The sequence below is a fragment of the Lynx canadensis genome, chromosome B3, assembly GCF_007474595.2.
Source record: "Lynx canadensis isolate LIC74 chromosome B3, mLynCan4.pri.v2, whole genome shotgun sequence".
NCBI lineage: Eukaryota > Metazoa > Chordata > Mammalia > Carnivora > Felidae > Lynx > Lynx canadensis.
Window position 1 is genome coordinate 51,543,735 of NC_044308.2, and position 25,351 is coordinate 51,569,085.

At 39.0% G+C, this 25,351-nt stretch overlaps 1 protein-coding gene across 7 annotated transcripts in view; it reads left to right on the forward strand.

Annotated features, from left to right (window-relative positions):
- Positions 1–25,351, forward strand: part of MYO5A (myosin VA) — a 192,368-nt gene that overhangs the window by 39,844 nt on the left and 127,173 nt on the right. For all 7 annotated transcript variants that reach the window (XM_030318158.1, XM_030318162.1, XM_030318163.1 and 4 more), the window contains exon 2: positions 23,006–23,116. In XM_030318158.1, coding sequence (XP_030174018.1) covers positions 23,006–23,116 — 111 coding nt within the window. The remainder of the gene's footprint in view (positions 1–23,005; positions 23,117–25,351) is intronic.

Consider the following 25,351-nt stretch of genomic DNA (forward strand, 5'->3'; position numbering starts at 1 on the left):
AATACATGTTGAATTAAAATTTCATTTGAGGAGCCCCTGAGTGGTTCAGTTGGTTAAGTGTCCAACTCTTGGTTTTGTCTCTGGTCATGAGCTCATGAACCATGATCTTGAGCCCCCTCGTTAGACTCCCTGCTGCCAGCATGGAGTCTACTTGGGATTCTCTCTCTCTGTTCCTCCTCTACTATGCACGCATGTTCTCTTTCTCTCAAAATAAAAAATAAATAAATACCCAATATTACCCAAAAAAATAAATAAAATTTCATTTGAATATGAATAGGAAAAATACAGAATAAGAATGACTTAAGCAATTTATAAAAATCAAAAACAATTTACCATAGAAATGTTGGTAGGACTGTATTCTCTTGACTGTTTATGGTGACACTTACCAACTTAAAATAATTTTATATAGCTACTTAATGCCAGGCTCTTGAATCATTTCTAAGGTTCAACCTAAAGGATTTTCCATAGTGTTTTCTTTTTTTTTTTTTTTTTTTAATTTTTTTTTTTTTAACGTTTTTTTTTTTTTGTGTCAAAGAGAGACAGACCATGAACAGGGGAGGGGCAGAGAGAGAGGGAGACACAGAATCGGAAACAGGCTCCAGGCTCTGAGCCATCAGCCCAGAGCCTGACGCGGGGCTCGAACTCACGGACCGCGAGATCGTGACCTGGCTGAAGTCGGACGCTTAACCGACTGCGCCACCCAGGCGCCCCTCCATAGTGTTTTCAAAAGAACAACATTCAGAGCTGACAAATAGGTTTGCTTGTTGTTATGGAAAAGATTTAAGAAGTTTAAATATTATTATCATAATGTCAAAAACAGGACAACAGTTTTTTTTAAGTTTATGTATTTTTTTGAAGAGAGAGAGAAGAGAGAGAGCGTGCACATGCAAGCAGAGGAGGGGCAGAGAGAGAGGGAGAGAGAATTCCAAGCAGGGCCCATGCTCACCCGGACATGGGGCTTGATCCCATGAACCCCAAGATCATGCATGACCTGAGCTGAAATCAAGAGTTGGACGCTTAACCAACTGAGCCACCAGGACAGGCGCCCCAGGACAACAATCTTTATTCTTCTATGTTAAGGTTTTGGGGCTTTTCTACCAAAGCTTTTATTATTTGTTTGTTTGTTTAGTATTTCACCATTCCATTTCCTGGCTGTGGTATGTAAAATCACATTCATACATATGTTTGTATATAGATACAAACGTGTATAGTTAATATCCATGGAAGTGGTTACTTAATAAAGCTAAAAAAAGAAAGTGTAAATATTATGCTGATTTATGTTTTTCTTTTTATTTCATTTCAGTACATTGGTCAGTGCTACCTAGGGTAAGAATTTCTAAAAAGACAACTTGTTACTTGAAAATTCAGCATTTCATGATCGAATCAGAGGTTTCATATAGAGGTCAACTGATTTCTTTTAAACAGGTTAATTAACTCCTGTGACAAAACTTGAACTCTCTAGGGGTCCCCTTAATTCAAATAGTATTTGTAAATGTGCTCTACTGTATTCAAATTCAATATCCAAAACAGTTTTTGACATTGAAATGATCCATCACCTGACAGTCGTTGTAGTCTTCACATAGTCAACTCTATCTTATTTTATTTTCTTTTAAGATCAGTGTTCTGTCATTAAAGGTCATTAGTAGAGGAGGACTAATTTAAAGTGTTAGGAACTTCTATGTCAGTTGAAGACTGATTAGAAATGAAGATCATTTTTTACTGACTTAGGTATTTCTTAGCAGAGAAAAGTTCTGTAATTAGTGTCTTTATTATGATCACTTTATTCAATTTTCAAAAAGGAGTATTAAATCAGAAACTATTTGAGGGAATCAGGATATACCTGCAGTCTTGGTTCTGTCTGCAAAGTTATTTTATTAATTTGGGGACATAAAAATGCATTCTGTATTCTATGGCATCTCTTATAATGATCACTTTGGAGTATTTCAATCTGCAAAAGCCTGTGAAAATTGAAACAGTGGTCAGGGTTAAAGCTTACCTCCTGCCCATCTTTTTCTGATAATAAAAAGAACAAGGAGGGTATGATGCTTTTCCTCTGAATATTGACCTCCTCCCTTCCCAGCTATTGGAACAGGTCCATATTCTTTTTTTTTCTTTTTTGAAGGTGTGTGTGTGTGTTCATTCTACTGTAGCTACCCAACTACCTCTTGTATTTTAGTCTTTTGAATTCTAATTCAACTGTACTTTTGAGGAAAATGTAATGTGTAAAAATGAGACACACATATAAAATGTTCAACTTCTTAGAATTGTAAATTTTTTTTCATTCTGCCCTTATACTTAGTCATTTAGTGAATGAATCTAATCAATTTAATTTTTATTAAAATGTAACGTCAGAGGTTAGCTACCTTTTTCCCTAGCTTGCTTGTCTGTGTGTCAGAGCTCAACAGTCCCAGTGTATACTAACAAATCTTTGCAGAGAGATTTAAAAAAGGAGTCCCTCTAGTTTGGACTGACTTCCTAGGGAGGCTTCCAGTGCTCTAGCTGCCCCCATGCTTCCTGATTGAGAGAGGGCTCCTACAATTGCTTTCAGAAGGGATTAGCATCACTAGAAGCAAGGCTTTTGGTCAGAGGTATTCATTTCTATAATGGACATTAGTCATATAGATGAAACTGTTTTTCCACATTACTGTGTTGTAATGATACAAGTTGAAGAACCACAGTTAGAGTTATGACAAGGAGGTGGACACAGCCATAAGCTAAGGAAAAGGTTCATCCAGTCTGGTTCATCAGATCCTTGCCACTGTGTCTTTTAAGGTCATTTGATCAATGAAAATGGCTTCAGAACCTAGGATATTGGGGATTGGGAGTCAGGTGTTTTTCTAAATCATGGGATTAGAGTAAGTGGGAAAGAATACTGGGCCCTAAGGATGGACTTTTCAGGAATGTCTAGGTATTTCTTGACTGCTAAAGGCCTCACACACATACTTTTTATACTGCTACATCTCAAATACCACCCAGAGGTCACTTTTTCCATCTTCCACTCCTGAGACTTCTTCCAAGGGATTGCTATCATCAGTATATCATAAATGAATTCACAGTGCTTGCCATTACCCACAGTCCCTTCAAAGGGTATCTGTCACTCCCCCACCCAACACTCTGGATTTCTGCTGAGAACCACGTGACCCAGCCCTTCTGGCCAACCTGACTGGATCAGGGGAGGCCCTGACCAAGGATAGTTCACTCACAGGCTGGCAAGGGTCTTATGATGTTGCCTGGTCTCAAAAGTTCAGTCTAAACAGAGGCAGCAGTATTTAACTGAGCCATTCATATGTCCCGTTTTGGGAATTGCAACTGAAGAGGATAGAAAAGATAAACCAGAGAAGAGTGGTATAGACACCTGTATGATAATGAACCCATTGTAGTGGTACATCAGAAATGCCATAAATCTCTAATGTTGAGCTTCCTGGGCCTGTCTTGAAATCACCTATGCTTCAGTATTGGTGTCTGTGAAATTTAGCTCTTCTCTGGTTCCTTATTCTTATTTTACCCCTGTGTACTTAATATATGCTCTTCTTGTCCTTCACTTAAATGAGCTTAAGTGAGTCTCAAGTCAACCCCTTATAATCATAGGAGCCCAACCATAGGCCTTTAGATGCCTGGAGGAGCAAAAAACAGGTGTGTGGTCCAGGGGCATCAGGGGTCAGAGTCACAACTCAGGGGCAGGGGATTAGGAGCCTGGCCTCAGGCTCCCAGTCTTGAGTTGCCTCAACTTCTATATTAATGGACAAGTTTCATTAAAAAACAAAACAAAAACCTACATTTTATATTTTAGAGCACTTTTAGGTACATAGTAGAATTGCATAGGAAGTACAGGGGATAGGTACATATGCCCTTGACGCTATGCATATATAGCCTTTCTATTTAAAAAAATAGATGAACTATAAACAAAAAATCAAGAGAGAAATTTCACCATGATGAGTTGTTTTTTAGTGTCAGTGTACTGAAGTTGTTAGAATTTATGACTAGTAGTGATGGTGTCTGCCTCCCTTATTAACCTCACTGCTTCTATATTCTTATACTTCTTGAAAATTTACCCTGACTCAGAGTTCTTGTGTGTTTCAGTATGGAATTGTTAGGGTATGGATTGTGTTGACTTCCTTTTCTCCCAGCCCTGGGTATCCTCTTCCCTTTTCAACAATCACAAAGGACTCAAGTCTGCTCACAAAAAAACAGCTATTAGGAATGAGTTCTACTCTTTCCCAGTTCAGTTTCCCCTGTGTGATGCCACGAAGAAAGGAAGGTAGAGTCACAGATGCTTGACTTATTTATGTTGGTTGTGTGTAAGCCAGTAGGAGAAACAAAGAGATGGTTGCTATATCCAAGAAGCTCTTAAGCTTACACATTCTGAGCATCCCCCCCCCTTTATCTTTCTCCATATGATCTCTCTGTCTTCTGTGCAGACACCACCCTGATTCTTCCCTCTCTTGTGGTCACAAGAATATCGAAACTGTCCAGCCACTTCCTCTTTATGATGCCTGCATCTTCAAGTATCATGCTGAGTGAGCCATGTTCTTGCTGACTGTGTCATGCCCTTATAATTCTACTGATGTGTTATATTCTGTTTCTCCTAACAAAATAAATATACAAATATGACCAACATGCATACCCACATACTCATACCTTTTTCTTTTTTTTTCAACGTTTATTTATTTTTGGGACAGAGAGAAACAGAGCACGAACGGGGGAGGGGCAGAGAGAGAGGGAGACACAGAATGGGAAACAGGCTCCAGGCTCTGAGCCATCAGCCCAGAGCCTGACGCGGGGCTCGAACTCACGGACCGCGAGATCGTGACCTGGCTGAAGTCGGACGCTTAACCGACTGCGCCACCCAGGCGCCCCACCTTTTTCTTGATGAAAGTTCTAGACATTTCTTTTACCAAGTATTTCTTGAATACCTACTATGTGCCAGGCCTTTCATGATCTGAGCTCTGGGTATCTCTCTGGTTTCCTCTCATTTCTTGTTACCATGATTCTAAACTGCTTGTATTCCTCACAAATATTTCATCATCTTTCATATATTCACTCACTCATGTTGTCTCTGTCTACAACATGCTTCCCCCATTTGCCTAACTCCTATGCATCCCTCTGTTACCTGTTTAAGTTTCCACTCCTTTGGGAAGCCACTCTGTGCCCTATTTATTTGCCTAAGCTGGGTGATGTGTGCTTCCACTGGTCTCCCATGCCACCTTGTGCATACCTCCACTTCTCATATCATAGTGATTATATCAGCTGGTGCCCTTGAAAGAAGGGACAAAAACACCTTCTCATGTTTGTTTCTGCAGTTCTTAGAACAGTACATGGTATGGAATGTATACATAACCAACACTTGTGGAACTGCATCAAATCAGTCATGGCATAATGTCAAATAGAAAATATTGTAGAATCTCTGGGCAATCCATAGTTGCATTAAACATTGTTTTTTACTGCTACAGACCATTTACCCAAATATGCAAGAAAGATGACCCTAGCATCTGTTGCAACAATGTGTTGATCATGAGTTACAGGCACACCACCTGGTTTTTCCTATACAAGGATTGACCAGGATTTTGGCATTGTGGAGAAATGTACTTGAATCTAGGGTTGTCACACCTCTGAAGTCAATCAATGGACATGATCATAAAATCTTACTATAATGAGCATCTGTAGTGTGGTCCAGCCTACAATCAAATGCCGTGGCTCTCATGGACTCTCCCAAGTGGATAGGTACAAGAGAACCCAAGCATAAGCCTATCTGCCAGTACAGGTGCTGTGTCTCAGGACCTAGACCTACACCTAGTATAGAACTGGTACTCATTAAACACTTGCTGAATGAATGACTACATATGGTTTGGTGCTTTGTAGCTCTGTAGATTTTGATTGTGCTAGAGGCACAGCTAAGGGTTGAAGCTAAGGGGAGATGATGCCAAAGAAAAAGTTTTCCTTTGGGCCTCCTTATACCAGTCTCCAACTTAACTCTTTCTACTGGGGGAAGAGTGTGGGTAACTGAGCTGTAATGAAGTGCAATTTTTATTAAGCCTTGATTTTGCTTTCCTCATGCCATTTGTGTAGCTGTATAATTTCTTACAGAACTATTAAGCCTGACTCAGAGACAGAGACAGAGACAGAGAGAGAGAGAGAGAGAGGAGGGGGGTGGGGCATGTGAGAGAGGGAGAGAAATTCAGTGAGATGGCAAACGAGGGGGAGGTGTGGAGGGAGAGAGAATGGAAGGAGGTGGGAGACAGAGACTGAGAGACAGGGAGAGGCAGAGAGCTGGAGCCAGAGGGAACCAAAAAGTCTCAGATCTTGGGGCTCAGGGCATCCTGGGTCTGGTGCTGTGTCTGGTCTGAGCCAGCTTTGCAGTCTAGATATATTACCCTTGGAGCTTTAAGTTTGCTGTGAATGAAATGTTTGGACCAAATAATCTTTAACCTCTATTCTAGTTCTAAAATTTCACACTTTCTTTGTGGTTTGAATAGTTAGGGGTTTTCCTAAATTCTGCAGTGTTTCCTGGGTGAGTTAAAAGCTGAATATAAATAGATCAAATTATAGCTGACATAGTTGAGGTTCTTTGGGTTTTAGCTAAAGACTGTGCAGTTGTTTGACAAGTTTCCAGGTGATTAGTATTTAGTTCTTATTTCTTCCTTCACACATGAAAAACAAAATAGACATGCTATAGAAGATTAAAAGAACTGTTTTTTTTTTCCCCTGTCATAATCACTATTAATTCCTAGAATGAACTATGATGTGGAGACAGGCTCATTTGTATAAAATGACAAATTTTGGGGCATCTGGCTGGCTTGGTCCAAAGAGCATGCAACTCTTTTTTTTGTTTATTTATTTACTTTGAGAGAGGGTATGTGTGCTTGATCCCACAACCATAAGTCATGACCTGAGCTGGAATCAGGAGTCAGAAGCTTAGAGATTACTTAAATTTAAATAAATAGATAAACAAATAAATAACAAATTTCAACCAAGTGCCTAACTTTTTGAAAAGACTATTATTTTTTTTTAAGAGCAGCTTACGGTTCACAGCAAAACCGAGGGAAAGGTACAGAGATTACTCATATAACCTATCCCCACACATGTATAGCTTTCCCCCATTATCAACATCTTCTACCAGAGCACAATTGAAGAACCTTCACTGACACATCATAATTTCCCAGAGTCCATAGTTTACATTGCAGTTCACCTTTGGTGTTGTACATTCTGTGAGTGTGGAAAATGTGTTATGACATGTAGCCGTCATTATATCACACAGGGTTTTTTCACTGCCCTAAAGATCATCTGTGCTCTCCTTGTTCGTCTCTTCCCCACTCCCACCCTGGCAATCAGTGATATTTTTATTGTCTCTGTCTATGGTTTTGCCTTTTTGAGAATATCATACGGTTGGGATCGTATAGTGTGTAGCTCTTTCAGATTCCTCCATGTGTTTTCATGCCTTGATAGCTCATTTCTTTTTACCACTGAATAGTATTCCATTGTCTAGGTGTACCACAGTTTATTTACCATGCATGTACTGAGATGCATCTTGGTTACTTGCAAGTTTTAGCAATTATGAATAAAGTTACTATAAACATCTGTGTACAAGTTTTTGTGTAGGCATAAGTTTTCAACTCGTTTATATAAATACCAAGGTTTGTGATTGTTGGATCATATAAGAATATGTTTGATTTTGTAAGAAACCACCAGATTGACTTCCAAAATGGCTATACCGTTTTGCATTTCCACAAGCAATGAATGAGAGTTTCTGTTGCTCTTCATCCTTGACTGTGTTCTGAATTTTGGCCATTTTAATAAGTATATAGTGGTATCTCTTGAATGTCTTAATTTGCATTTTCCTGATGATATGTGATGTGGGGCATCTTTTCATATACTTATTTGCTATTTGTATATCTTTGGTGAGGTGTCTTTTAAGATCTTTGGCCTATTTTTTTTTAAATGTTTATTTATTTTTGAGACAGAGAGAAACAGAGCATGAGCGGGGAGGGGGGGGGGTAGAGAGAGTGAGGGAGACACAGAATCCGAAGCAGGCTCCAGGTTCTGCGCTGTCAGTACAGAGCCCGACCCGGGGCTCAAATCCACAAACCGCAAGATCATGACCTGAGCCGAAGTCAGACGCTTAACCGCTTAACCGACTGAGCCATGCAGGCGCCCGCTGTGGTCTATTTTTTTTAATCAGGTTGTTTGTTTTCTTATTGTTGAGTTTTAAGAATTCTTTGTATACTTTGGATAATAATCCTTTATCAATTGTATCTTTTGCAAATATTTTCTCCCATTCTGACTTGTCTTCTTATTTTCTTGACATTGTCTTTAACAGAGCAGAGGTTTTTAATTTTAATAAAGTCTAACTTATCAATTATTTATTTTGTGGGTCATGACTTTGATGTTATATCTAAAAAGATACCACCATACTCAAAGTCATCTAAGTTTTCTCCTGTGTTGTTATCTCCCAGGAGTTTTATAGTTTTGAGTTTTACATTTTAGGTCTGTGATCCATTTGAGTTTATTTTTGTGACGTTGTAAGGTCTGTGTCTGGATTCTTCTTCTTCTTTTTTTTTTTTTTTTTTTTTTTTTTTTGCATGTGGATGTCCAGTTGTTCTAGCACCATTTATTGAAAAGACTGTCTTTGCTCTATTGTATTGCTACTGTCTTGTTCTTTGTCAAAGATCAATTGACTGTATTTATGTGGATCTATTTCTGGTTTCTCTCTTCTGTGTCACTGATCTGTTTGTTTATTCTTTTATCAATACCACACTGTCTTGATTACTATAGCTTTATAGTAAGTTTTGAAGTCAGATAGTTGTCAGTCCTCCAACTTTGTTCTTAAGATTGTGTTGGCTAGCGGGGCGCCTGGGTGGCGCAGTCGGTTAAGCGTCCGACTTCAGCCAGGTCACGATCTCGCGGTCCGTGAGTTCGAGCCCCGCGTCAGGCTCTGGGCTGATGGCTCAGAGCCTGGAGCCTGTTTCCCATTCTGTGTCTCCCTCTCTCTCTGCCCCTCCCCCGTCCATGCTCTGTCTCTCTCTGTCCCAAAAATAAATAAACGTTGAAAAAAAAAATTTTAAAAAAAGATTGTGTTGGCTAGCATGGGTCTTTTGCCTCTCCAGGTAAACTTTAGAATCACTTTGTTGATATCCATAAAATTACTTGCTGGATGTTTGGGATTGCATTAAATTTGTAGATCAAGTTGGGAAGAACTGGCATCTTGACAATATTGAGTCTTCCTAGTCATGAACATGGAATATCTCTCTACCTATTTAGTTCTTTGATTTTATATTCACCAGAATCTTGTAATTTTCTTCATATACATCTTGTGCATATCTTGTTAGATTTATACCTCAGTATTTAATTTGGGGGGGGTGGTTAAAGTAAATGGTATTGTGTTTATAATTTCAAATTCTACTTGTTTGTTGCTGGTGGTAACTTCTTACATAGTAGTAATGTATTATCCATAATTATACATACCTACACACACATATCATCCACTCATATGCCTGATTGTTCTAGATGATAGAGATGAAACAATAGACAAAAATAGACAGGATGGAACTAACTGGGAAGAGAGAGGCAAATGTCATGTCATAACTGTGCTGAGCACCCAAAAGGGGAGGTTCTCAGTGCTATAAAGGTACACAGAACAGCTAGAGTTGATCGGTCAGGGGCACTTCTGAGAAAAAGGCCAAGTTGAGGTTTGAGAGAAGCCTAGTTGTTAATGAGAGCAGGGAGGAGAGTTCCAAGCAGAGGGCATAGGTTGTGAGTAATCTTGTGGTGGAGAGAGAACTGAAAAAGGCCAGTGAGGTTAGACCACAAAAAAAGCAAAGGGGTGTGTAGGAAGAGGTAAAGCTGGAAAGGAGGGCAGGGGGCTGTTCGTCTGTAGACCAAGGCTAGGCAAGGGATATAGAGACTGGGGTAGAGGAGACAGAGTATGGTTAGAACAGTCACTTTCAGAGACCTCTGCATAAGCTTCACTTCCATCACAGGTGCAAACAGGTGGCTTTCTCTCACAGCTCTCTCCTACGAAGAAATAGTTTTATATCTCTTCAGGAGTGCACACACAGACTAATCGGAAAGAGCAAAGCCATACTGAGGGAGAGTCCAGGGCAGAGCCAGGCCCACTGTCCAGCTCTGATCTGCCTTCCAAAGAGAGGTCTTACAAAGGATGTCATTCATTCATGACTAGGCATAAAGATCAGTGTTCAGATGCCATAGACTTTCGGCATTGTTTACAAAGAGTATAAACCATAAATGTAAATCCGTGACTCCCAAGCCACTCTTTTACATAGATATATGGATATATATTAAACATTTGTATAGAATCATAAAATGATGCTGTTTTGCAGCCTGTCCTTTTTCAATTAATAGGATCTTTCCATGTCAGTACATATAGACCTACTTTATTCTTTTTTAGTATTCCATTGTACAGATGTACCTTAATCTGTTAACTATATGTTACTATAGTTGTATTAAGCTTTTTATTAATGTAAATGTATATTAACCTTTGTGTCATTTCTAAATTTTCACTTTTACAAACAACGCTGAAGAACAACTTTGGAAATAATTATTTGTATTTTTCAGCATCTCATGGGAAAAATTTCTAGATATAGATTTTCTGAGTCGTAGATATGCATATTTTTTAAACTTTGTGTTTTATTAAAAAAGTAACACATAAAAAATGTAAAATATAGAAGTAAAGTACAAAATCAAAAGTATGTGTTCTTCCCAGTTTGATATCCATCCCTGAAATATAAATTTTACACTGTAAAAGAAATTACCAAATTTCTGTCTAAAAACATTGTGCCTATTTATCTTATCCCCAGTATATGAAAATGCCTGATTGTCTCCTTTCTTCCCAACACGTTATTATCAACCCTTTCAGTCTTTTCAAACTCCATATACAAAATTTTAAGTTGTGTTTTAAATTTGTATTTTTTAAAGTATTAATGAGATTAAACACCTTTTCTTATGTTTCATTCTTTTAAGTGGTGCCTCTCTGAGTTACCTATTTTCTTTTGCCTATTTTGCTACTGGGTTGTTTATCTTTTTGTTATTTAATTTGTAAGAATTCTTTATACATTAAGGGAATTAGTTTGTTACAAATTTTTTTTGGCCAGTTTGTATGTTAACTTTGTTTATGATGTATTTTGCCACCCAGAGGTTTCTAAATTTTCTGTAAACTTGTTTTGAGTCAGCTTTTCTTCCAAATATAGGCCCTAGGCCAATTTTTTTCCAGCTAAAATTCAGCTAAAAGGATACTTTAAAAAAAAAGTGGGGGGGGGACTGATGGGATAAGGAGGCACCCTGGAGCCTAGGAGTGCATACTTCCTTTTGTTTTTTTTTTTAATGTTTACTTACTTATTTTGAGAAAGAGAGAGAGTGCAAGCCAGGGAGGCAGAGAGAGAGGGAGATAGAGAATCCCAAGCAGGCTCCCTTCTATCAATGCAGAGCCCAACATGGGGCTCGAATTCCTGAACTCTGAGATCATGACCTGAACCAAAGTTGGAAGCTTAACCCACTAAGCCTCCCAGGTGCCCAGGAGTGAACATTTCCATTCAGAAGCAGGCCAGTAGGGTTCTTTTCCTTAGGTGACTCAACCAGCCTGCAGGGTGTCCTGCTCATTTGCCCTCCCAAAGCTGGCTCACTACAGGGTCTCCCCTATCCCCTTGCTCCTATCCCCCTCCTCCTTACTCCCAAGGTTCTTATTTCCAGGCAAGAATCTCCCCACTAGCTCCCAGAATTCATGAGACAATACCAGCTGAACTGCCCTCCCAGCCCCTGCCTTTAGGGAAAGCTGACTCCCAGTCCCTCTGATGCAAGCCCTATTTGCCTAGTATGAATGGCGTTTTGTAAGCAGTTATGTGTTTATTAGATAAATCTTGTCTACAGACAAAATGTGAATAATAGTAGTATATGGATAATTGGGGGAGGGGATAACAACTAATCATGAACAGAAGTTGTACAAGATGTGCTTTTCATGATGTTTAAAAAACTGCCAATTAGAAATAGGCTATTAGAAATATCAGTCACTCATTACCCTGCCTAAAAACCTTTAATGAATCCCTATCTTCTGCGGTATAAAGGTCAAACTGCCTAACATGGCATGTGAGGTCTTTCACATCCTGGTCATAACCTATTTTTTTAGCCAGCCAGACACTATCCTGAGCACGTTCATTCCTCACATATTTATTCAGTATCTAGTACTTAACAGTTATTGTTCTAGGTTCTGGAATTAGTGGTGGTCCCTGCTCTTACAGGGGTTTCAGGCTAGGTGGGAAGACAGATAACCCCGGGTAAGCAAAGCAGTTTATAGGATGGCCAGGGAGGACTTTTCTGAGAAGGAGGCATCTAAACTGAGACCTGAATAGTGAGAAGGAACCAGCCGTAAGGAGAGTTGGGGGATGAGGGGAGGATGCTCTGGGCAGCAAGCTCAGTAACAGCCTTGAAGTCAGAAAGTTTGGGGTGTTCTGGGCTGGCATAGCGGGAGCTTAGAAGACGACCTTCATGAGGTGATACTAAACCTGGGCTAAAGCACACAGTGCATTATTGATAGAGCAAAAGAATTCAGATTGAGCACAATGAGGTGTTTAAATCTGGAGGTAGGGTAGAGGTAGTGACAATACAACATAATGATTTTTAAACTTTATCTCATTTATCTGCATAACATTATTTTTACTGAAGTGTAGTTGAAACACAATGTTACATTATTGGTTTCAGGTGTACAGCATAGTGATTCCACAAGTATATATGTTATGCCATGCATACCGCCCTACAGCGCAATTGTAGTACCATTGATTGCTGATACATGTATTATTAATAAGTTTTATGAATAATGATCTTGAGAAAGGAAGTTGGATATTTTTCTCAAGGTCACACAGTTGGAAAGTGTTGGCGTCTCTAGGTCTCTGACTCCAAAGCCCAAGCTCTTAACTTTGACTCTGGATTCTACACTAATTGCTTTATTTTGTAAGTGAGAAAAATGAAATTCAAAGAGATTAAAAATAAGTTAGAATGAGTAGGAGGATATGAGGCACTGTTCAAAAAGAAAGTGGACCCCTCAGTCTGGAAGGATAAAGAATGAACTTTTTATCTGGTGGAGCTCAGAAAGCCATAAAGCACATGAAGAGGGCAACATGGACTTATTCATTATATAAGTAAGAACTCAGAGGCATCTTCTGAAGCTCAAAGAAGTAGTTATAGGCCAAATAAAGGGAAGTACTTTTTACACACTGGGTAGTAAATAGAAGAAGCTGATTATCCCAGATACAGACTGAAAATAAAGTAAATTTAGGGTAGCTTTTATGAAGGTCAGTGAGTTAGCAAAACAGAACCTCTTTTGTATGAAGAATACTAAAATACCAGCGAAATTTTCTGTAACAGAAGTGTAAATATCTAAGAAGATTAGGTAAAAAAATTAGGAGAAATTTATTATTTATTATTATACAGTAATAAAAAATGAAAGCAGTTTTAGGTGTGTGATAATTTGGCAATATTTAAAATTTTTAGCTTTTTTCTTTGTTAAGAAGAAAAAAAAACTCATGGATTTTTTTTTTTTTTTAAGTGAGAAGCAATGGTTGTAGAGGGGTACAAGGAAATAATGTACTTCCTCAGTCATCACAGACCAAATGAAATTCTTATTTCTAGGGAGATTCATTTTGATCTTCTAGAAGGGTGTGGTCAAGTCAGTGCTAGGACACCAGCTTAACCTTTGAGGAAAAGTTTGAGGCACAAGTTCTTCCATGTAAAAAAATTTTTTTAATGTTTATTTACTTTGGAGAGAGAGAGAGAGAGAGACAGAGCATGAGCAGGGGAGGGGCAGAATGAGAGGGAGACACAGAATCTGAAGCAGGCTCCAGGCTCTGAGCTGTCAGCACAGAGCCCAATGCAGGGCTCCAATTCATGAGCCATGAGAGCATGACCTGAGCTGAAGTTGGACTGTCAACCAACTAACTGAGCCACTCAGGTGCCACCACAAGTTCTTTCAGAACCTTGGCTTGCTTGTGCTGCATTTGTCTTTCACAATATTCTCTCAGGATACACAGTTGGAGTAACTTTTGCTCAAAAACACATGTCCTTTATTTCATGACCTATAAAGAGATTTACACCTAAAATCAAGTACCAATTTTTGATTTTTCTATCATCCCCTTTGTCCTGTCATTTCCTCTCCGTCCTATTGAGAACCCACAACCAGTCAATTACCAAATTGATAACTTCTTTATCAATTCAGTAATATCATTTTGCAGCGTAGGGCTGTCACAGTAGAGGGAAAAGAGTGTCTCTTGGTCTCTCTAGAAGTTTGGGAATTATTGAGTCAGTATTTTATAATCTCAGTATCTAATGATTTCTGCTTCTTGTTTCGCTAGTAATAGTCTCACCATGCTGGCAGTGCAAACATGGCCAGCAGCTCCTTGGATCCAGTCACTTCTGCAGTTCTCTTTTTTCTTTTATAATTTTTTAAAATTTTATAATTTTTAAAAAATAATTTCATCCAAATTAGCATATGGTGCAAAAATGATTTCAGGAGTACATTCCTTAGTGCCCCTTACCCATTTAGCCCACCCTTCCTCCCACAGCCCTTCCAGTAACCCTCAGTTTGTTCTCCATATTTATGAGTCTCTTCTGTTTTGTCCCCCTCCCTGTTTATATTATTTTTGTTTCCCTTCCCTTATGTTCATCTGTTTTGTCTCTTAAAGCCCTCATATGAGTGAAGTCATATGATTTTTGTCTTTCTCTGACTGACTAATTTAGCGTAACACCCTCCAGTTCCATCCATGTAGTTGCAAATGGCAAGATTTCATTCTTTTTGATTGCCAAGTAATACTCCATTGTATATATATGCCACATCCTCTTTATTCATTCATCCATCGATGGGCATTTGGGCTCTTTCCATACTTTGGCTATTGTTGATAGTGTTGCTATAAACATTGGGGTGCATGTGTCCCTTTGATAAATACCTAGTAGTGCAATTGGTGGGTCATAGGGTAGTTCTATTTTTAGTTTTTTGAGGAACCTCCATACTGTTTTCCAAAGTGGCTGCACCAACTTGCATTCCCATGTAGGTTTCTTTTAAGCAGTTTTTATGGGGATTTTGTTGATCAAAAAAGTCTACTCAAGCTACAGGCAGAGTAATAGGTAGCAGATAAGAGAAATGTGAATACGTTTTACTACCCTAAATGCTCTTCATGTTTATTCATGTTCTATTCTTCATTTTTAAAGTAAGCTCCTATTAAGAAATGCTCTTTCATTTGGGCAAGGCAGCTTGTATTTTTAAGTGTGGATGACTGGGTTATTCTTTTCCACTCATGCTTGTATTATTACACTCATGGTTATTATTGTTATTATTTTAATGTGTATTCATTTTCGAGAGAGAGAGACGAGCATGAGTGGAGGAGGGGCACAAAGGGAAGGAGACACCGAACAAAGCGGGCTCCAGGCTCCACGCTGTCAGCACTGAGCCTGATGCAGGGCTTGAACTCACGAAACGTGAGATCGTGACCTGAGCCGAAGTCAGACTCTTCACCAACTGAGCCACCCACACACCTCTAATTAAATTATTTTCAAATCTCTTCTATGACTTCTGCCTTGACTGGCTCACTGCGTAACATTCCTTCACATTTCAAATCTGTGAAAGCTCTGTGGCTCCTAAAGACTCTTCTATTTATTTATTATTCGCTCAACAGACATCTCTTGAGCATCTATCTGCTAAGCACTGGGCCAGGTATGGAGATGATGCCAGTGGATAAGTCATAGATCTTTTCCTCAAGGAGGTCACAATCTAGTTAAAGAGTTAAAGAGGTGGGCATGTGGAAAAAAAAAAAGAATGTGGCAAGTGCATAGATAGAGATAGAAACCAGATATTATAGACAGTCCAAGCATGAGCCCTGCCTCAATGTGCTGGTCAAGGAAGGCTTCCTGGAGGTCATAACACTTAAACTGAGTTGGGTTTGTTGGGTTGTTGTATTATTAAAGTTCTGCCTTTTTGCAGAGGCCAGATCATGAAAGACCTGTAATGTGTTGTTAGCACCAGACCGTGATTGTAACCAGAAGTGTCTGTCCCTAAAGCTGGGAGCAAAGCAAAGGTAGCCACCTGTTATAAATGGGATGGAACTACTTACTGGTGCCTGCTTACCTATGTTGTCTCATATAACGTATATGTTGTCCAGTTCTTTCAAAACTTACCATGTTGAGACATTTTATTTGAGATCTAAAAATTACCCATGACTTCTTTCAGCACCAGATCATTTATCAGAATGATAGATATTCTGTGGGGGAGGAAGACATCTATCTATACACACAGGCCTGTAGATATTTAATATGACCCTTTTTATACTGTTCTCCACATTGGGAGCAAGTGTTGAAAATAGTAGGAAGGTGTGAGTTTTGCTTAATTGGGCAACTTTGGTCACAATCAGGAGAAAGTGGTTTATTTGAATTATGTTGGTTGTATTCTTCCTTATACAATCTAAACATCTTGATGTTCGAGTTCACTCTGGGTTTGAATCCTGTCGCTGTCATTTATTAGCTGAGTGACTTTCAGGCCAGTTGTTTAACTTTGCTCAGGCTGTTGATTGAGGAACCTCTTTATTAATAACAATTATGAAGAATATTGTTGGGGCGCCTGGGTGGCGCAGTCGGTTAAGCGTCTGACTTCAGCCAGGTCACGATCTCGCGGTCCGTGAGTTCAAGCCCCGCGTCAGGCTCTGGGCTCATGGCTCAGAGCCTGGAGCCTGTTTCCGATTCTGTGTCTCCCTCTCTCTCTGCCCCTCCCCCGTTCATGCTCTGTCTCTCTGTGTCCCAAAAATAAATAAACATTAAAAAAAAAAAAAAAAGAATATTGCAAGAATTAAGTAAAAGACAGGAAAGTTAGGTGTTTTCTTCATCCTAATGAAAGTCCTTCTAATGAAGATGATCAGTATGATTCTTTTCTTTGTTGGTGGTTGTTTTAACTTTGTTTTTCTTATTTAAAATTTTGTAATTTATCCTCAAATACCACTAGCTAATTGTGGATAGAAATAGTGATTTTTCTTGATGTGCATATGAAGACTGTGCTTGTAAAGTGAGATCTAGTTCCAAAAATAATCTTTACAGAAATGTTAAAGAACTGCAGTGTCTAAAAATATTCATTCCAAAGCTCTGCCATCTCATGTAAATTTCTAGAGAAATAAGATTATTTAACTTTTGCTTCTTGTTGGTAACAAAACATATCCATTAATTTGAAGAGTTGTTTTCTTCGTGAGTTTAAAATCATTTCAATGCCTGCTGGAAACTGACAAATTCAATTTACTTTTAAGTCATGCACATTTCACAGTACACGCGTGGTGACATCAAGGGTTGGAAAAAAATTAAAAATCTTAAATCAGCTCTATCATTTTGTTCATTTATGGAAGTAAGTTAAGCTGGAATCATTCATTTGTTAAAAGTTTTAGTCTTTCTCATCATCAGATGATTTTTTGCTATTATTTCCTCAACTCATTTTTGGCAGAGCCTCATTCTCCTGGCAGAGCCAATTGGAATACTGCAGAATGGATGCCAGGCTGATTACTGTGGATTTGACACATTATCTTAAGTCTTGGATGTTAAGAATCTTAATGTTAAGAAACATTCTTAAGTCTCACCTGATGACATGGACCAGTTTAATAACTGTTTCAGTTATGATACCAAGAGGAACAATTTTGGATTGGGGGAGTGGGTTTCTTCTTTATAAGATGTGCTGTTAGAACAAGGGAGAAAGCATGGTAAAGTGGAAAGAATATTTGCTTTTAGAATAGACAAAGACTCTACCACTTTTCAGGTCTGAGCCTCAATATCTATTAAAATGGGTTAATAATGGGGTTATGGTGATGATTAGATGAAATTATATATGTAAAATATCTAGGCCTTTACTGACATAGAGAAAATGCTCAATAAATGTTAGCTGTCATTCCTCACAGTCTTCGTCAAGTTCCACAAAGTGGACTTGGTGTTTGTCTTTTCGCTCATCAGCAGCATTATTCTAGAGCTGCCGTAGGAGCACAGAACACTACCGCTCTTAACTTCCAACCCTATCCACCGTGCACCGTGTGTTCACCCCCAGCCCATCTTCTCTTTCCTCTCATTTTAGTGTGACCCCTTACCCTGCTCTTCTAAGCAGGGAGTGAGGAATTTGTGGTCGGGTTGGGAGTGGGGCTGTCTGTTCTAGAAGTGAGTAGTAGCTTCCACTTTTAAACATATGAATTATGAAGGGATAGAGACATGGGTTTTTGGGGAGTGGAGATGGAAAGAATATTTTATTACTAATCTCCCTACATGTCTGGTTCTTTTTCCTTCTTATAATACCATGATTTCCTATGTAACTCACCTATCTAATGTTGCTTGCATCTTTCTCTATTTCTGGAAATTATAGACCCTTCTAGAAGATTCTGAGAGCCTTTTGCCAATACTTCTTTTAGTCTGCCCTTTTAGAGTATAATGACTGAAGGCAAGAACATTCACATAACAAAGGGTCATTCAGAAATTATTATAGGCAGGCCCTGTGTTAAGTGCTGAAGAGACAAAGATGAATGAGAGACACTCTTACCCTGAAGGAGCTCACACTTACTGAAGGGAGATTAGGCGTACAAAGTTATCATTTATTTAGGATAAGAATTCTAGTGGAGTATGGTGTGAGGTAATGGGGACAGTGAGAATAGAATGCCATCAAATGACGAGGAAAGCTTTCTTTGAGGTGGTGGTACTTTACCACAGATATGAATGATAAATAGGAGCATGCTGGCTGAAAAAGGGGAGGGACTGTGTTCTAGAGGTTGTTCTATGTTGCCAAGCTGCATATGATTTAATAGGGGAGCTAGGAAAGATGTATAAATGTGCTGTATGAAAAATGAATAATGTGTGTGGGGAGGAGAGAGAATCACATGGGTCAGATTTTGGGGGATTCGGGGACTGGTCCTTTACTTGGTTAGTGCTTTCGGTCTTGTTCCCAAAGTGTCTGAGGCATCAGAAAAACTGCTCTCGGTGCCCACACCTCGGAGTTCCTTGACTGACAGAGTGCAAGTTAGCAAAATTTCCCCTGAGTCATCTGCATTATTCAAGAACCTCTTGAGTGTTGTCATTGTGGGAGGATACGAAAAGAAAAGAAAGATGACTGGTGCCTCTTTACGTGTGCATGGATGGGTGTGATCTCCGAGAAGGTAGGAGGGCTGTGCTAGGCTGAGCCAGCACTGTTTGTGCCCCGCTCTGGCGAGTACCAGTGCAAGCATGTCCCCGGAACCCATCTTTCCAGTGTTCTTCCATTAGTCTCTGTCAGTATTACCTCATCATTGTCAGGCAGGCCTGATTAAACTGTACTGTAGAAGACAGATGGTTTTTATTTTCCTTGTGAGCTATTATGCAAGTTAAATCTGTGCTAGCATTATTTACTCAAATTTTGCCTGTTACCATAAAATTTAGCCCATCTCCATTTTGTCCTTACTCTCCTTTCTAATCAGGAGTTCCTTTGGATTGTCATTAATCTTCTTTGATGTGTGTTTACATTTTAACATGATCTATTTTAAGCCTCTTTATCTTTTCTTCCTGTCCTACAGTGGGTTTTTTTTGTTTTTTGGGTTTTTTTTTGGCTTTAGTCACAGTACCTCAGATCCTAAATCCTTGCTTTCCCTTCTCCTACCTGTTCCTACAGCAGTGTTTCCTCTGCTTACTAATTCATGGATCTCTCTTCTCTTAGTCTCTGACTCCTACCCATCTCAACTGTGCTTAGTGGCTTCAGGAAAAATCCCAAGGTATGCCTGTGAAGTTTGCCTTTGCCACCTCTCATCCCAGTTCTCCCATCTCTTTTCCTTATCTTGTCCTACCTCTGCCTTAAATAAAACCAGCATAAATGTGGTGCTTACCAAACATGAGCCAGCAACTTGGCCAAAATTAGAGAGGATTCCAGGATGGCTTTAAGGAGTATATGGTATGGTGTGGGAGGTAGATAGATCCGTAAATAACTAAGATAAGGTCTGAAGTATCATAAGTGAGATTTTTGAGGGACTCACAAGATAATGAGGGATAAAATTAGAAAAGCATGAGTAGGAAAAGGGAATGAGGAGCATGGCAGGAAAGCCTCACCCTCTACTAGCTGATTATGACAGAGCAGAGTTGCATGACATTGGACACTCCCTTGTCTTGCTGGGAGCTGTGTCCAGTCTGATTCACTTTAGCTAGGGTTATCTTTTGCTAACTGCCTCTGTTTCACCAAGAAATCCTGAGCAGACTTACTAGGTATGTGTGTCCACCCCTATATGTGATTCCTGCCTGGCTCTTGCTGTGTTTCACTTCCAGGTTTCTCGTATGGCTTCGGGGCCTTATCTTCCCACTGCAGTTTTCCTGCAGTCTTCCCACTGGATGTGGCTGGACAAGTTTCGTCCAGTTTCTCAGGGTTGCTCTGTGTACTCTCCTTGGGGGCCTAAGGCAAAAATAGAAAATAGGGTTGGAGGTGACACAGGAAATAGGAAGGGGCATTGTCAGGTTGGAATTTCTCTCGGTTTCAGCAGCTAAGGGTATATATATACCTCCCAGACTGACCCAGTTCTGGTATAGTTGTTTTTGCAGAGTCACCAATCTCCTCGGTTAAGACTGAAAAGAACCATAAGAAGACAATGGTAATAACAGACTGAGTTCTGACCTATTTCTCCTTGGTTACTTTACCAAGAGATAGAGATAGGATAATGGGAAATTTGGTTATCAGGGTGTTGTTTGTTATTTAAATATCTCACCTATGGTGAGTGTAAGGGCCTTAGCCTCCCTCACCTATCTGCAAGTGTTGTTAACACCTAGCCTTTGGAAATCTAGCCTTTGGCAAAGCATGCACCCAGTGTTTCCAAAACACTTGCGGAAATCTGAGCTGGAACTTATTATTGACAAATAATAGGAAGGTGCTTCTTTCTAGATTTAGTTGAAAATCTCATGTTTGGAGCAGGTTGGTCAAACTTCTGCAAACTCACTTGGACTCATTTTGCTTTTTTCTGCTTTCATTAGTCAGGATAGTACGTCATTTCATGACTCTGAATCTCCTATATGGTGTATCTCTTCTGGAACCAGTAAATCCCTCCAGAGAAAGTTATAGAAATACTGGCTTTCGAAAGTGAGTTTCAGAGTCGGAGTAGTTGGTACACAGAAATGTTTATTGAATGAGTAAAATTTTAGTAAATTGGACAGCTGTTACTCAGTTTATGGACTGTATAACTGGGAAGAAAGCCATAAAACAACTTTCATTAACATATTTGACATAGAACATTAACAATCATTTCTTATAGAATACACACTTGGTAACAATCTCAACCTGTACTTATATATTGGCTTATGCTTTTCACAAGGTTTCTATGTATGAAAGCCCTTGAGATGATCTAAATGAGTACTGCTGTCATCCCCATTTTACAAATGCCTGAAATAAAGGCTAAGATGCCAGTGTGGTAGTCCTGGGATTAGAACTCATAACCTAGTTCAGTACCCTTTCCTTTGCAAACTGTTCAGACAAAAAGTTTGCATGAGTCTGTGATAATAAGAAAAAAGTAAAGCAATGGGTAAGTTTTTTACCATACTGCTTTTATTCACTTTAAGAAGATGCCCTTTATTCTGAGATTCTCTCATTAGATACTATGTACCCAGCTATGAACCCAGCTATATACACAGGCAGTGGTTATAGTGTTGAACAAGGCAGACATAGAGCTTATGTTCTAATGAAGGAGAAATAATAAATAAGTAAACAATAATATAACAATAAGTAAGTTCAGGTAGTTTTGGAACTCTGAAGAAAATAGAGAAAGGCTGCTGGTGGTGATATTTTTTATATGTGATATATTCCTGAAAATGTCCATCAATGTTTAATGTACATAATGTTTTTTAAGGAAGATTCCTCCCTGAGGAATCCAAGCGGTCATAAAACATTTCTTCAGTGTGGTGTCTGGAGGATTCATTCATTTCAATATATTTTTTTTCTTTTTCTTCAAAATGGATCTCAAGTCCAAAATAGGCTTAAGTCCAGAGAGTAACTAGTGGAGGCTAAAGATTTGCTGCTCCAGGAACCCCTGATGATTGATTACCATACCTTTTTCATGCTATTGAGGCTATGAGAGCCAAACTTATTGCTAGCCAAATCTACCATTTCACTCATCTTTATAAAATAATAAAGGCAAAATACTAGACGACAACACTTTCTTATTTTTTTTTTTTAGATTAGCAACAGAACTTTCTTCCAAGAAAATTCTAGATGCCCAGTCTATAAAACAGCTGTGACTCCAGGCCACAAGCTTACTCTCCTCTTTGCCACACCTTACTGGCCCCTGAGGAATACTTGAGAAGTCACCAAGTCTTTGCAGAACACAGGATGAAAACCGTAATCAAAAATTCAAATTGTAGGGGCGCCTGGGTGGCGCAGTCGGTTGAGCGTCCGACTTCAGCCAGGTCACGATCTCACGGTCCGTGAGTTCGAGCCCCGCGTCAGGCTCTGGGCTGATGGCTCGGAGCCTGGAGCCTGTTTCCGATTCTGTGTCTCCCTCTCTCTCTGCCCCTCCCCCGTTCATGCTCTGTCTCTCTCTGTCCCAAAAATAAATAAACGTTGAAAAAAAAAAATTAAAAAAAAAAAAGAAATACTTTAAAAAAAAAAAAATTCAAATTGTAAATCCACTGGCAGAGCCACCACACCAGAGCTTCATAGTCACGTTCTGGGATTTTTAAAAGTCCACATTCAATGGAAAAATGGATTTATATGTACATTTTTACCTAAAATTTTATTTTCAGGTAGCATTTCCTATGTAAAGAGAGTTCAAACTTTAATTGTAGCTCTTTATTCAGAGCATACTTTTTCCTCCAATTTTACTGATATAATTACATACACACTATATTACTTTAAGGTGTACAACATAGTGAATTGACTTAGATGTATTGTGAAATTATTAGCACAATATAGAGCATACCTTTTATATAATGTGGGCAGGATGGTACTAAAATGGGGCTAAAATACTTTTTTTGCTAGTTTAATTTTTTTTTTCTTGCCTTCTAGTTTGCTAGAGTTTGGATACCTGATCCTGAGGAAGTTTGGAAGTCGGCAGAGCTGCTGAAAGATTATAAACCAGGAGATAAAGTCCTCCTGCTTCACCTTGAAGAAGGAAAGGTAAGAATTTTGCTTTTATCTGTTGTCATTGGCATAAAGTGAAGGGAATTCAAAAGTGGGAGTTTGCTGTGACATACCTGACTTCAGATGGAAGTTAAATTTTGAATTAATCTAATATTTTTTACTTATTAAATTGAAGAAAAAAGCAAAATAGCAAACTCAATTTTCTATCACAATTGGTTAGTCAAAATGGCAGAACTGTAAAAATCTGTTATTTGGTCTATAAATTTATTATGATTAGGTTTAAATTCACATCTAATCCTCCCAAAGATATGCCTGTTTATTTTGTTTAGGCTAGCATCAATTATTTCATAGTAACTAAGAAAACATTGCTTAAGGAGCCAGTCTGATATTTGATATTTGTTGCACCTAATCATTTGAAAAATATTTATTGAGAAGCTATTATGTACAAAGCTGTTCACCAGCAACCAAAAAAACTTAAAACCAATTGTATCTCTATGCTTTCCTGTCTGCATTCACTGCATGGGTAGACTCATCTGAGTTGCACCTTTTTATTTATTTTTTATTTTTAAATTATTTTTTTAAGTTTATTTGAAAGAGAGGGTGTGTGTGAGCATGAGTGGGGGAGGGGCAGAGAGAGAATCCCAAGGAGGCTCTTGCACTACCAGTGTGAAGCCCACATGGGTCTTGAACTCACGAATCATGAAATCATGACTGGAGCTAAAACCAAGAGTCCAGTGCTTAACCGACTGAGCCACCCACGTGCCCCAGTTGTACCTTTTTAATCTCTCCACTGCATTTGACAAGGCATGTCCCACTTTTTTCTTAAAAACCTTTATGACATTAATTTTCTTTAAACAACGTATAGTCTAGCCAAGGAAACTGGATACAAATACATGAAAAGTTACGTAAAATGTAGGATCTAAAGAGTAGTTCAACACCACAATACCAAAGATGTCAAAAGATTATGATGAGGTATTACCACATGAGTATTACTATCCCAACAGTTAGCTGTACTGAGCACTTACTATCTGTCACACATAGTTGTAAGTGCTTTATTTGCTCTAACTCATATAATCCTCACAACGATCCTATGAAGTGGGGCGGTTGTTATTACACTTTATGGATGAAGAAACCAGTACTCAGAGAGATGCTCAAGATTATATGGCTATTAAGGAATGAAGCTGGGATTTTAAGCCAGAAAATTTGTCTTCATGATTTGTGCTCACACCCACTCTGCTATGTTGTAAAGAAAGACAGTAATGACTTTAGGATCTTTAAGAGGAAAATTTCATTACAGGCTGCTTTGTCAGGGAAGGCTTCAAGGAGGAAGAATGATTTTGACTGGATCTTAAAAGGTAGATAGAATGTGGACTTAGAAGGGGATAGACCTTATGAGGATTGGAATGTATTTTGGAGAAGATAGTGAATATAGCAAGTTGCCTGGAGCAGACATTTAGGTTTGTGTTCAAGTTCCGGGCTTGCATATTAAAGTATCTGCTAGATATCATGTTGGCAAAAGGTGCTCTCTGACATCAATGTCCGGTAAGAGAAATAGATATATTTGTGAATAGTATGGCATGTGATATAATGAAAATAAGGAACAAAAGTAGAACAGAGTAGGGAGTGATCAGACCGGCTGGTGAAGGTCAGGGTTCAGAGAGGCATTGTCTGAAGAATGAGTAGACCAGCAGAAGTGCAATTAAGGGATCCAGAAAAGCACGTGCAAAGGCAGGGAAGCATGCACAGTAATGTGCATTTGGGGAGGTACATAAGTTCTATGTTGTTAGAATGTGAAGTAAGAGTACAGAACTGGCAAGAGAATGGGGGGTGGGAACCAGATCACAGAGGGCCTGGTGATCATGTTAAAACTCTTGGACTTCAAGAGATATGCGATGCGGAATGATTGTAGTATTTTTAAACAGAGGAAGGATGTTTGATTTGTGTTTTAGAAAGGACTCATTGGTGGAAGCACAGAGGATGAATTTCAGGAGAGCAAAATAGAGGCAAGGTTAGTTGGGAAAAAGGCAGGGAAGAATTAGGCCCGATTAGGGGGACCTTGAATGTCAAATTAAGAAAATAATCTATTCAACTGCTCTGTGTTAGGCACAATATTAGGCACTGTGAGATATATTTTCTTATGTTAATTCTCACAACAACCCTGTAGGTTGGCAGGTAGTATTATAACTATTTTGCAAATAAGGGAAGCCATGGCTCAGAGATATTAAGTAGTTCTGCCTGAGATTACATAGCCAGAGTGGCTTTTGTGTATTG